Here is a 12752-nt window from a genome sequence, read left to right as displayed (position 1 = left end):
GACCCACACGAGGAGCACATAGGGGTGTGTGAGGAGAGGAGGTGACTCCTCCAGAGGAACATTTTGTCATTTCCCCCCTTAGGGGCTCTGCGTTTCGCTTTAAGCCACTTCAGATTATGAGAAATCCTACTAGCTGGTCTCCAGTGGGATCTGTAATGGTTTAATAACTGAACATTACTGAACATATTTCCACTAGCCTCTTTCTTAAATCCCATCATGAGCTAATTTCCTCTATTGTCATTACATCTGCAACTGGTCTTACATCTAAAAAAAAAAAAAAAAAAAGATCTGCACCACCGCGAGGAAACGATCTGCACTGAGCTCTGAAGGCAGCAAATCCACTCATCCTCAGTGGGCACAACTCTCTGCTTCCGCTCTGCCTTCCTCTCACAAGACACAGGGAAGTGCTGGAATGGCAGCAGCAGCATGGAGATGCCCATGTCAGCATGTGCTTCAGAAGATCCCGGCCAGAAAGAGCAATTCTGGGGGAAGTGGTGGAAGACTTTGGGCTCACATTGATGAGCAATGATGCACTGAAAGGGTTTCTGTTTTGGCTGCTGCTGTGCTATCTGATCAGGTACTCAGGACAGCACAGCATTACTCCCTGCTTGAGGACAGCTCCAAATTTAACGGACACGTGAAATTTATTTTGCAGGAAAACATATTGAAATGAAATGCCCAGGAAACAAACGGGCCAACAGTTCGGTGAAAGCAGCAGAGAAAAACAATCAGTGCTGGCTGACGCTGCTGATAAAAAGGTAGGTAGCACTTTGCTGCTGCTGCTGCGGTATTTGAGGCTCACTCCAACTTTTACAAGAGAGTTATTTTTAAATTGTTGCATAACACGTGTCTGCCCAATGCTTCTTTCCCCAATCGAGCAAAAAAAAAAAAAAACAAAAAACAACAAACACCCAAAACCAACAAAATCATTTGTTATTCCTGGGAGATTTCTGGTACTCCTCATCTTATTGAGAGCTCAAAATAAAGATGCACACAGGAAGGCAAACATCAGAGAGAAATTATGAGATAATGCACACCCTAATTTACCACGTCTCTGAGACTGTTTCACCTGCAATAAATTATTTCACCCAGCAGGAAAAGTCTTGTTTGACCTTCATTTTTTCCTTTCCTGCAGCTGAAAACTCTGCTACTACTCCTAGGTCGGGAGTTCAAATTCCAGCCTGGCTGGGAGTGATTAAATATATCCATTTCTAATAGTATCTATTTGGTTAATAAGAGGATGGCAGTGAAGGCTCATTGTTTGAGGGACGTTGGCACATGGCTGCGTTGCAGTCCGGGCAGTGGGATGCTGAGGACAACCATGCAATGCAGAAGCAGTGTGTGGGAAGTCCCTGGTGGGAGCAGAGCTGCTCCCTTCTGAAGCAATGCGCTGCTCCTGAAGTGGGGCAGCCACTGTTTTCTGGCTATTCCCATGCTCTTGAGTCATTCTTTGACAGAGGCAACTGGGCATCACTCAGAGCCATGTCCCAGTTCAGAGTAAACCCAGGCTGAAAAATCACTCTGGCTGCTGCTCAGCATCACAGAACTATGAAGAGACGAACCCGCCCTTCCTACCTTATTCTTGCATCATATGCAGCTGAGCCAGAACAGGAGCTACGGTTCTGCCAAGTGCCAGCTATAGCTACAGCATTACATAAGAAACCACAACACCAAAGAACCACAAATCTATCACTGCAGCTGGCACCGAGCAGCATCTCGGCGCAGGCTGAGCAGAAAAGCTGCCTGCTGAACAGGCACGGCCTGCCGGATTGTTCTTTCTCTTCTCTCAGGCAGGGTTAAGGCAATTTGGCAGAGGGTGGTAGGGAAAAATTACTGTCTTGCTCTGCGTGTGTGGTCAGGAAGTAGGTTTTATTCATCTGCAGAGATAACATGGCATCTCTGATGAAGAGAGGAAGATGTAAGGAAAGCCATCAGGATGTGGCTTCCAGCTGCCACGGCCCAGCAGGGACATGGAGAGCCCGAGCTTCCTTCACATGGGTGTAAGAAGGACACAGGAGCAAAGGTACCTGAGTCTCAACACTACAGCAGTAAGAGACACCTGGTGGGACACAGGGATAGAAGGGTTTTTGCTGCGTGGGAAAGCATGAAATAGCTTTGTTCACACACTGCTATGCATTAGCGGTGCAGAAGATGTGAAGGAATGAGCAAAAAAAAAGACTAAAAGTGAATCTATTCACATGGAAGTTTCACAGAATCACAGAATCACAGAATTGTAGGGATTGGAAGGGACCTCCAGAGATCATCGAGTCCAACCCCCCTGCCAAAGCAGGTTCCCTACAGTAGGTCGCACAGGCAGGCATCCAGGCAGGTCTTGAACATCTCCAGAGAAGGAGACTCCACCACCTCCCTGGGCAGCCTGTTCCAGTGCTCCGTCACCCTCACTGTAAAGAAGTTCCTTTGCGCATTTGTGTGGAACTTCCTATGCTGCAGTTGTTTAGTAAAAGTGTTTTCGCTGGACTTTCATATAAATACAGACAAGGATCTCTTTAATACATTACTGGAGAGAAAAAATATGGATAACTGGGTAATCAGGGGAAAGAAATCAGCCAGATGCAGACTAGAGAGCAAGTACTTTTAATAAGGACAGGTCTTGGGTAATGCTAGTGGTGATAGAAGGCATCAAATACTTATGGACTCAGCAAGAAATGTACTGTTTTGCACCTACTTCTGCTAGCTGAAGTTGGTTGGGTTGAAAGAAACACTGAAGTGAAATGTACATTTGTCCTTCAGTTATCACTTTGAGGTTAATTATTTGCAGGAATGAAATGTTTGTTAAGATGGAAATGGTATACAGACCAATATATATAGGTCAATGCAGAGAAGGATGGAGTTAGAATGCAGGAATCAACAATTTACAGGGACTGGGTGTCTCAAAATGATGCTTATGTTGGTACAGAGGATCAAGAAATCCTGAATAACCTCAGAGCTCTTCACTGCAAATGAGAAGGCAAGAAGTAATTGGTTTCATTCATTCAGTTGGAAGGTAACTATAAACCATCAGTGGGAAAGATTCACAAAGAAGTGCATGAGGTCCTTGCACACATCGAGGCAAGGCGTTTCTAGGCTTGCTGTAAGTATTCATGCTGTTGCACAAGGACATCTGGAACACCAGACACAGTTCTAAGGCTTGTTAGGAATCTAGATGTGTAGCGTGCCGATATCATACAGAAAACCTAGCAGCTTTTGTAGATAAATCTGGGCATGTAAAGTGCTTTCTTAGCGTTTCAGTCCTATCTTAGATACTCCTCAGTATTTCCTGGCATATCAAGAGAGATTTGGCATGGCAACTGTGGGGGAGGGGGAGCAGAAGATGTTGATAATATGGGCTTCAGCTTTTGGTATCAGGAGAACATCCACCCAGTGATCTGTATCTTGTTTGGGTGGAAATATGGTGTTAATTAACTTCATGACAGATGGATCTGGCAATTCATTTCAGCTGCTTTAGATCATACATTCCTCTGGCTGGTAGAGCTTCAGAAAATAGAGAAATAGATCTTCAAGATGAATGCAAAGGAAGGAATGCCATAACAAGGACAGATGTTGCCATGAAATTTTAGTGTTGCATTCAACAGGGCCTTAATATTACATATCAGCATTGTGATATTTGTATTTTTTCAGAGCCCTGTTGAGCTGGGCCTGCTGTGTGTAACTGCAGCCTTCCAAAGGAGTCCTGCTCACCTCCAACAGCCACTGCTGATTTTCCAGCCTCTTTGCTTGCTATGTTTGAAGGAGTTTACAATGTATTTCATATGCATTCAGACTAAGAAGTGTTTTCCATCTCCTTCAACACCACATCATCAGGGGTTTCTAACAAATCACATGCATGGCTTCCTGACTGCATACCAACAAACACAAACGCAATTGATAACACACATTTTGAAACAAACTCTTTCAGATACAGCCTGCAAAATGCCAGGAAACCATGAACAGCACCAAAGCAACCTCTCCAAATACCTGCAGTCTCAATGATGTAATTCCTCAATCCTTTGCAGTCAAGAAGCCCTACTGAGATCTGGATCCCACTCTCTTAGGTGCTCAGTTAAAACACTTCAAGTGAAATTGAGCTTGTAAGCTTAGCACTGAATGGAACTCCTGACTCTAACATAATATTTTAAAATACTGTACTTGCTTAAACAATAGATGACAACCAGTCCCCTCTATTTCCAAGGAACAGAAAAAGCGTAGCCTTAGAAAATAGGTGGAAAAAAGCTAAGTGTGACAAGAAAAATATATTCTGTATATGAGAAAATGCAGGTTTCTCTCTTGGTCTCTTTTTCTTTTATTTTGAATTATGAATGCAGTATCTCTAGGCGTCACTTAGGTACTAAAGCAGTAGTCAGTGTGAGAATAACTCAGATGGAGATATCACAGGAAAGCATACTTGCTGCTCAGTGATGTTCAACTCTGCAAAATCAAAACTCATAGCTGGGCTTTGTGCTGGGATTCTTTCTAAGGCTATTTCAGTCAGTGTCTTTGTCATGAAAAATCCTACAGGTTAACAAAGAAGAAGGTTACAAAGATGACCTGTTCCATCACAGTCCACCATGTTCTGAGGTTTCCTATGAAGTCCGTGGCAGAAAAGTTGGAAAGAATTCCAATTCGCAGAAACTTTCCCAGTTATTCCAACTTTCCAGAACTAACCTCAGCACCTCTTGGCTTGGCATGATGGAGAGGTGAGTTCAGAGCTGGAGCACGGTGGGGAACATGGGCTGCTCCCCACCATGGTGCCCCCCAAGGGCTGGTGTCCAGCTGCCTCCTGACATCCTCAGGAGAGCCTCCACTGGGGGCACTCCTCTCACTGAACTCTTACAAACATCAGTGGCTGCCACAGACGATTGCAAGAGCATCCATGTGAGCATAAAAGCGCTACAGCAAGGCCAAAGCGAGGGCAAAACAATTACCGCCATCGCCATCCCCACTCTCTCGTGGGTTATTCCCTGGGAACAGCGAAAGCAAAACAGTAAGAGCACAACCCAAACTTTGGATTAAACCGTGAGCTGAGACTTTGAGATCTGCAGATGTGGCTCTGCCCTTATCGCTGACTGCGGCGCAACGACTCAGCAGTTCTGCGCTGCACCTGGCCCGACCTTTTTTTTCCCCATTGATTTATTCAGCTTTCTGCTCTCTTCCTAGGCACCGAGCCTCATTCTGTACTGCAGATTACAGCAATTCTGGCCAATCGCACTCGGTGGAAGCAAGAGCATCTTGCCTTGTTTCTGGGAGGTCCAAGGATAAGGTCCTGTCCCTTAGAAACAATTGAGCCAAGAGCTGAGATTAAAATTCAGCTTGAGAACAGAAGGTCTGGCATTATTTTGCATTTCTTAATAAAAGGTTTCCACTGCTGTAGTTATTTCCTCTCCGTTGTGGAGCACCCAATGCTGACTAGGCAAGGGCTATCCATTAAAGACTTAAAGAGAAGTTCCCTCTCTTTGACGGGAAGAAGGTAGGAGAAATTAATTTCTCTTTCAGCATCGCCACACCTGGGGAAAGGATCTTGCTCACAGATAACAGCGCAAGCAAATATTTTCTTTGGGAGAAAAAGAGAAAGTGAAGATCAAGGTCAGAGGAGGCACGAGTAAAGACAGGCGACTGCCTTCAAAATAACCTTCCGTAGAACATGTGGGGGTGTCATCTTATTTAATACGGAAAACATGCAAAAGCATAAAAAGGAGGGGGAACTGGGGGGCTTACAGAGAGATAAAGGGGTTGCAGTGTCTGGTTGTGCAGATATGCTGAATTCCAGCTGCATACAGAGTGAGACACGCAGATGAGGAAGGGGTGAGATACTGCATTTACCTTCCATGTACGTATGGAGTGCTGCCCAGCACCGCTACCCGGGACTTTATGAGACATCTTCCTGCTCACAGGGCTCAAGGGCTGCGGCTTCTCTTTGCTGTGAAGCTGCAGGACCCCTCAGCTCCGGAGGGTATGAAACAGTGCTATGCACATGTGAGTATCAGGACATGAAAAAATCACTTTTCAAGATTTCAAACACATGCCAGAGCCCTGCGTTAAAAAAAAAAACATCTCCAAGTGCTAAGCAATATGCATCTTTGCTCCTCACCCAGTGGCTAAAGGCTGCATTTTAGCTTTCCAAGTGCCAAGTCAAAGCTCACTGACTAGATTTCCACTGCAGACCCTCAGAGGACTCTCTGCTCACAGCTGGCCAGATGAAAGGCTTTGGTTGGTTGGCTGTGCCAGCCTTTGCCAGCAGCTGCTTCTGTCTCCTGACTGCTGAAAGACAACCTTCTATTTTTTGCCTGGTTTTCAGCTGACTCTATAACTAAGTGAGACATGCAGACAGGTACAGCAGTGTTATGCAGTGTAATTTATTCAGTGCCATACAGGAAAATTGTTATTACTCCCTGGCTACTGACTGAACAGCGAGAGCACCTTCCCACTTCAGATGGCTACAGGCTAGAAGTCACCCCTAAAATTACACCAAAAGACACGGAAATAGCAGTCAGAATACAAGTTATGTTTTGGACTTTTTTTTTTCACGCTTTATTATGAACTCAAAACTGGACCTGCTTCTGTGGGAACTTATGCTAAGGTATGCAAATATTTCAAACCAAACCAGTCCCATTTTCCAGTGTGAGTGGGCCAGGTTTCAGGCAAAGATGCTTTCACAGCAAAACCATGGGAAAATTCACCAGTTTTCCACGTTTCCAATATGCCAATATTCATCTCCTGTGAAGTGCCAGCAGTTGTTGGAACAAGGCTACAACCCAATAAAGCGTTTCTGCACATGCTTAACTTTCAGCACGAGGTTCAGGGGTTTGCTTTTATATTCACTATTGTTAGCTACCTTGAATTTTTAAACCCATAGGGACAATTTGCATCTTCTGAGCTGCATAATTGCACCATGAAAGGGATGGTAGCTCATGATTACTGAATTGTTAATTAATCATTTTTATTATATTTAAACATGCTTCAGAAGACCATAATGATGTATGCTTCCTTGATATTAGCTGTACTAATTAGATCATCTTTTCTAAATTAGAGTGCAGTTTTCTTAGCAGGTTTCCTTTTATCTGGTGTTCATTTTCAAAAGAGCTTCATGTTGTTCCCACAGATGAGTGAATCACTTCCAGGGAATCGTGTTATGCAAAAGATGTTTTTCTTGCTTCTGGAGAATGCCTGTGGGTAGATCATGGATCTCCTCGAAATCATTAAATATTTTGAAGTTGAGCTTTCCTCAACAATCATACATTCCTTCACAGATGAGCATAACTGCAGCTAAGATGAAATTCACTCCCTACAACAAACTGGCACGTATGATGTGTTTACTGTGCAATACAGCCTGTGTCAGTGACACATGAAAGGAGAAAATGAAAGCAGCTGAAAACACATTTACATACCTGAACACGCAATTCTACTTTCTGCCTTCTCTCTCTAGCAACTAATTAGAAGTTACGATGCTCTGGCACTGAAAGCAATGCTGCCTCCTTCACCAAAATACTACTGTGAAAAAATTTCTAAGGAAATGGTGACCATGATACTGCTGAGGTCCTCCCTCAGGTTATCTTAAACTTATCAAAGCTCAACTAGTTTGCAATATCCTTTCAGCTTAAAGGAAGATGGAATTTCATGTTTCTGCATGACCAGCAGGTGATTTCCCCTGACTGTAATGCTCCTAAATTCCAGAAAGGAAGAGAACATCCTCTCTTGGTGCTAACTGATACATCTACCTAGTTTAAAAGTCCAGTGCCCAACGGCAATACCAGACATCAGCAGGTTGAGAAGAGGCTATAATCTGCAGGCGTCTCTGCAAAGCAGTACTTACATGTCAACGAATCTTCTGCTGAGGTTCGAGATGACAACGGGAGACCCGGACTGGAAAGGAGGATCTCGAACCACTTTGTATTGGATGGGTTTGCAGTCTGTGCACAGCGTGCTGTGGGGGATGGAGCTCAGCATGGCAGCATCAATTTCCAAGTGCTCATCCAGAGTGTAGATCTGGATGCCGTACACCTCGTCGCCCACCTGTCCTGCGTCCAGTTTGATGGTCAGAGGGATGTCACAGAAGACATTCTGCGGCCCAAGTGAGATGTTCTTCCCACTGACAGTGAGCAACTTGACGTCATTCACCGCTCCGCTGGAGTCCCAGTCAGGGGAAACAAATGTCACCCACACTGTGAGGGACTCTGGAGTCAGGGGGTAGCGGAACTCCAGCTGCAGGTAGCAGCCCTGGGGCTCGGGGCAGGCGGGGGGCACCGTGTGCTGGTTGACAGCTGAGTTGGGGCTCCACGTCCGGACGCTGGATTTACAAGGCTGTTCAACGTCAGGGTGCCCTGGAAAGAAGGAATGAAACAAAGAAAGTGCATAAAAGAAAGCAGAGAACATGGCTTATCATTGGCAACAGCACTGAAAGAGAAACTGGTGGCAGGTAAACATATCTCTACAGGGAGCTCATTACTTGTCTGGGCAGAACAGGCATGGCCAGCATGGAATGGAGTTTAATGCCTGTGTCTCATGGCTGGGTGAGACACAAACCCACCTAAAGCACCCAGATGGAGCAGACACCACACAGCACACACCATGACAGTGTGCCTGGTCCCACACTTCCTATTTGTGGTACATTCCCCTGTGCCAAACAGTGCCAAACAGTGATATTTTCTATCCTTTCCACTTGGTACTTCATTTGATAAACAGACTCACTTTGCTTTCATTTCACTCTAGTGTTCCTCTTACATCTCTGTAATCTAAAATATCATATTTTCCTCTTGTCTTCAGCAAAGACAAAGGCAAGAGCTTCTGCTGGTTCCATGAAGTCATTACATTGTGCTGTGGGGCAGCAAAATACTCAGCTCACTCCTACGTCTTTACAGGCTCATCTTGTACACTGTGTAAGATCCCTTTTTTGGAAGCACACTGAGCACAGGTTTGAGTTGGCTCTCTGCACTTGTCATGATGAAACAACAGGCACTTTTACATGTCTCACCACTGGCTATGTTCAGCTTCATGGGAGGTATTACCAAGGACTAATGAAAGCCACAGTGCTTGCTGGGATCCCAAATACAATGGTAACATTACAATTTGGCACAGAATCGTGGACTGCAAGATCCAGAGAGGTCAGATGGGTGGAACAGTTGGTAACAGAATCCAGTGAGTGCTATAAATTCCCTCTTCCTTCCCAAATGATCAAACAAAGAGGGAGCAAGCAGAACAGAGAGAAGACAAAGTACAGGAAAGAAGAGAGGAAAAAGAAAAGATAAAGGTAACAAGAGGAGAAAAATGCAGATGGAAAGAGAAAATGAGAGAGGGAGAGCACAGCTGTTGGCAACTGAGGAAGAAAGTGAGATAAAGCACTGGGCAAACACAGACAAACAGGACATCACTGCTAATTTAAAGAGAAAAGGGCAACGTGTGAAGGTTATTCTTACTGTCTGTGATCCAATGAAGTGATAGAAATGTGCCTTTTCTGCCAAAGATACACAGCCCAGGGAGTTCTCCTGTTCATACCAAATGAATCCAGACACAGAAAGATTTCCCTGTATCTCAGCAGTCCTCTCAGAAAACCAACACAATGTTCTGCCCCTAAGCTCTCCCCTGCTCCTCACATGGCACAAAGCACTGCCACTAACCCAGCACCTGGCAGACCAGAGCATCCATCCACCATGCAGGAAGCCAGAATTCCAGTGAACACCCTCAGACGTTCCTTCTGCCAAGCTCACAAGGACTAAGAGTGTAATCCCTGTGAGCAGAGAGAACCCCACTCAAGCCACATCATCCCACAGTGCTTGCTGCCATCCACATGTGCTTGGCTGGCCAACAAATGGTGTTCCAACATTCACAGTGAGCCTCTAACTGCAGCCCGAAGAAGGAGAGTTTTAACCCCAGTATCTCATGTGCTTTGAAAGAGTTGCATTAATGCTAGCATCTTGCCAATAGGAAAATGGAGTGGATTAATGGCTCGCAGCCTTGATGTTGCTCCCCTTGGGTTCCTGCAAATTCACCTCTGCCTGTTCAAAATCTCTGTAAGACTTAAGTAGAGAATAAACCTACATACTTTGGTAGAACAGGAAGAGACCCTCTGTGTTCAGCTAAGTCAAACTCAGTGTGCACTGCAGGGAGCTGAAAGTGGATCATTGCTGCCTACTGAGTAAGAACAGCTCTGCCTGGCAAGAATGGAAGCTTGACCATAGTCTGGCATGGACTGAAAACTGAAATGAAGTACTGAAGTTGAAATAAAAAAAAATTGAAATTAAAAACCAAAAAAAGTTGAAATAAATAGTCCCTTTCTTAAAGATTATAGACACTCAGAATTGAAATGTTTGTTCAATTGTGGAACAGCATCAAAACTGTACTCCATGTACCTAGGTTTCCAGACACGGGTGCATACTATGAAAATTACAAATAATTATATATAAAAAGAAATGATGGATTGGACATCGTATGCTTGTGTTCTCAGGTTCTAAAAACCCTTTAGCTTATGAGAACATGAGCAAGATCAATCGTCAGATGACATTTTGTATGGCCTCCCATCTGGCCAAACACAAGTAAGATGTGAATGTGGGGTTTGTGAGGATGTGGCAAGTCCCATCTCCAGTTATACAGGGATGGGAGGTGGGGAGGGAGGTTTCAAAATATATATATGCTCAGCCTGGTGTGTCGGTGCAAGCCCTCATTATGAAGTGGGAGCAGAGACCCACGTCCCCTCATTGTCCTGCCATGAAGACAGAGAAGTGAGGCACTTGTACAGAGAGGTGAGTTGGGACCAGCAGCCTCTAGGGAGCCTGCTAGCTCCCTAGAGGAGCTGTCATAGCTAGAAACTCACCCCTGACCTTTCCAATTTGATCAAGACAAAGCAACCTTTAGTCATGGCTCACAAGTGGTCCTGATCAATGCGAGTACCTGAGCAGCATAACAGTGCTATGGGACCTCAGCAAAACGCCGTCAGACCAACCAGGTCCAGAGCTGCTTCTGGGACACTTGAAAAAGGTGATGTGCTGGTACAAAGCTGGATGAGTAATGACATGGGACGTTGGTTAGTGGTCAACAGTTGGACTTGATGATTTCAATGGTCTTTTCCAACCTTAATGATTTCATGATTCTGTGAGTACTTTAAGTCCTTTTTCGTGAGTGTCGTCTCAGATTTTAAAATGAGTTCATGTTGGCCAAGCTTACGGCTCTTTTGTACTCACTTTCCACAAATGTTCAACCAGTGGAGATTTACATATATGAACATTTGTAGAAAGTGAATTTAATGCTTGCATGCTTGAGAACCCAGAGATAGACAATTGAAGATGACAGAAAATGACCTAACTGTGCTATCTGTAACTCAGACCAAATGCAAACAGATAGAAATCCTGAACATCAGGGACTCTGGTAGAGATGACAGAAAATTAGAGAGCAACAAATACCATACACTTGGTCTATTTTCTACCCTAAAGCAAAAACAACTTGTTAATGTAGTAAAAAGATAGAATTCCCAAATTTTCTTTCCAGAGCAATGGCAAAACAGCAATTGAATGAGACAGATAAGGATCAGACTTCACCCTTCATAGTTAAGAATATGCAGGAACACACTGTACAAAGAGGAAATTAAATGCAAAATGCAGCTGAGTAATAAATCTTAGAGAAGCTTAGTTTCTCTAGGAATGATGCCGCTGGCAAGACGTGCGAGATCTAGAAGTTTTCAAATCAGAGCTTGTTGGAGAAATTTTGATGGAACTGAGCATCTCAATGGAATACAGAGTTCTTTCAAAATCAAAACACTTCGCAAAATTGGATTTATTTGGCCAAAATTTTACTCTGGAAAAGAAAATGGCAAGAAAGTTCTAACAATAATAGAACATTGTGTTTTGACATTTTTGGAAGAATTCATTTAGCTTTTGTACTTTCAAACACTTTTCACTTTGATATTAAAAGTTGCTTTTGCCCTAGATTATATACTAAGAGGAGACACTTTCAAATGTCATAATTGAACTGAAGTTCATGAAAGAGAAATTACATAAGCTAAATAAAACATTCTGGCCAGCCTCAAACACTTTTTGTTTTTAATTTTCCTTCATGGAGAAATTCAAAAGTTTCAGATTTTGTTCCAAACAAAACCAGGTTTCAAAGTCTTCTAAGAGTTGGCGGAGTGGAAATTCAGTCCTCCACTCTGCACTACAACTGCAAGCCATCCAAATTTTGCTAATTCTGTTTACTTGACAATCAGGTCACACCTGTGGCTGGAGCACTGCTTCCCAGGATGGGGCTCCTCTGCAACCTCCATGCAAGGGGCAGGTGCACTCTGTTGGTCTCAGCAGCTTTGGCCCTGGATGTCCAAATTTTTATTGGGTTGGAATGAATTGCAGCCCCCAGTGGGCCCCCACCTGGGGTCTGGGCATTCAGGGCAAGAAACACTTTGATTATACATCTTGTGCCATCACAAAGCAGGGAAACAATGCATTGCACACACTGACCTGAGGAGTAAACAGGACTCTTGGTGCCAAGATTAAATGTATTCCCATATTAACTAATAGATAATTTTCCTTGTAGATTAACTCCCATGTATTCTAGCTGAAGGACAGAGAAGCCCTTAACATAAGAAAACATCTGTATTAAGAGTTAGCAAATTCCAGATGTGAACCTTTGTGTTCAATGAAGCTCTTGTACGTTTGGGCTCAGAGCGTGCTGTGCCTGAAGAAATAGCTTGTGATGGACAGACTGAATTAACATTCTGCTCTTCTCAAACTGTAAACTGTGATTACTGACCTCTGCCTGGTATAATCACATTGAAA

At 44.0% G+C, this 12752-nt stretch overlaps 1 protein-coding gene across 1 annotated transcript in view; it reads right to left on the bottom strand.

Moving 5' to 3' along the window:
• Positions 1 to 12752, bottom strand: part of PAPPA (pappalysin 1) — a 170444-nt gene that overhangs the window by 90517 nt on the left and 67175 nt on the right. Inside the window, exon 7 of the mRNA XM_042830695.1 lies at positions 7808 to 8315. Coding sequence (XP_042686629.1) covers positions 7808 to 8315 — 508 coding nt within the window. The remainder of the gene's footprint in view (positions 1 to 7807; positions 8316 to 12752) is intronic.

The sequence above is a fragment of the Centrocercus urophasianus genome, unplaced genomic scaffold, assembly GCF_019232065.1.
Source record: "Centrocercus urophasianus isolate 14NV4802_14NV808 unplaced genomic scaffold, USGS_Curo_1.0 seq_34, whole genome shotgun sequence".
Lineage (NCBI taxonomy): Eukaryota > Metazoa > Chordata > Aves > Galliformes > Phasianidae > Centrocercus > Centrocercus urophasianus.
The sequence above is the reverse complement of the archived record's forward strand: the minus strand, read 5'-3'. Positions and strand labels throughout refer to the sequence as shown.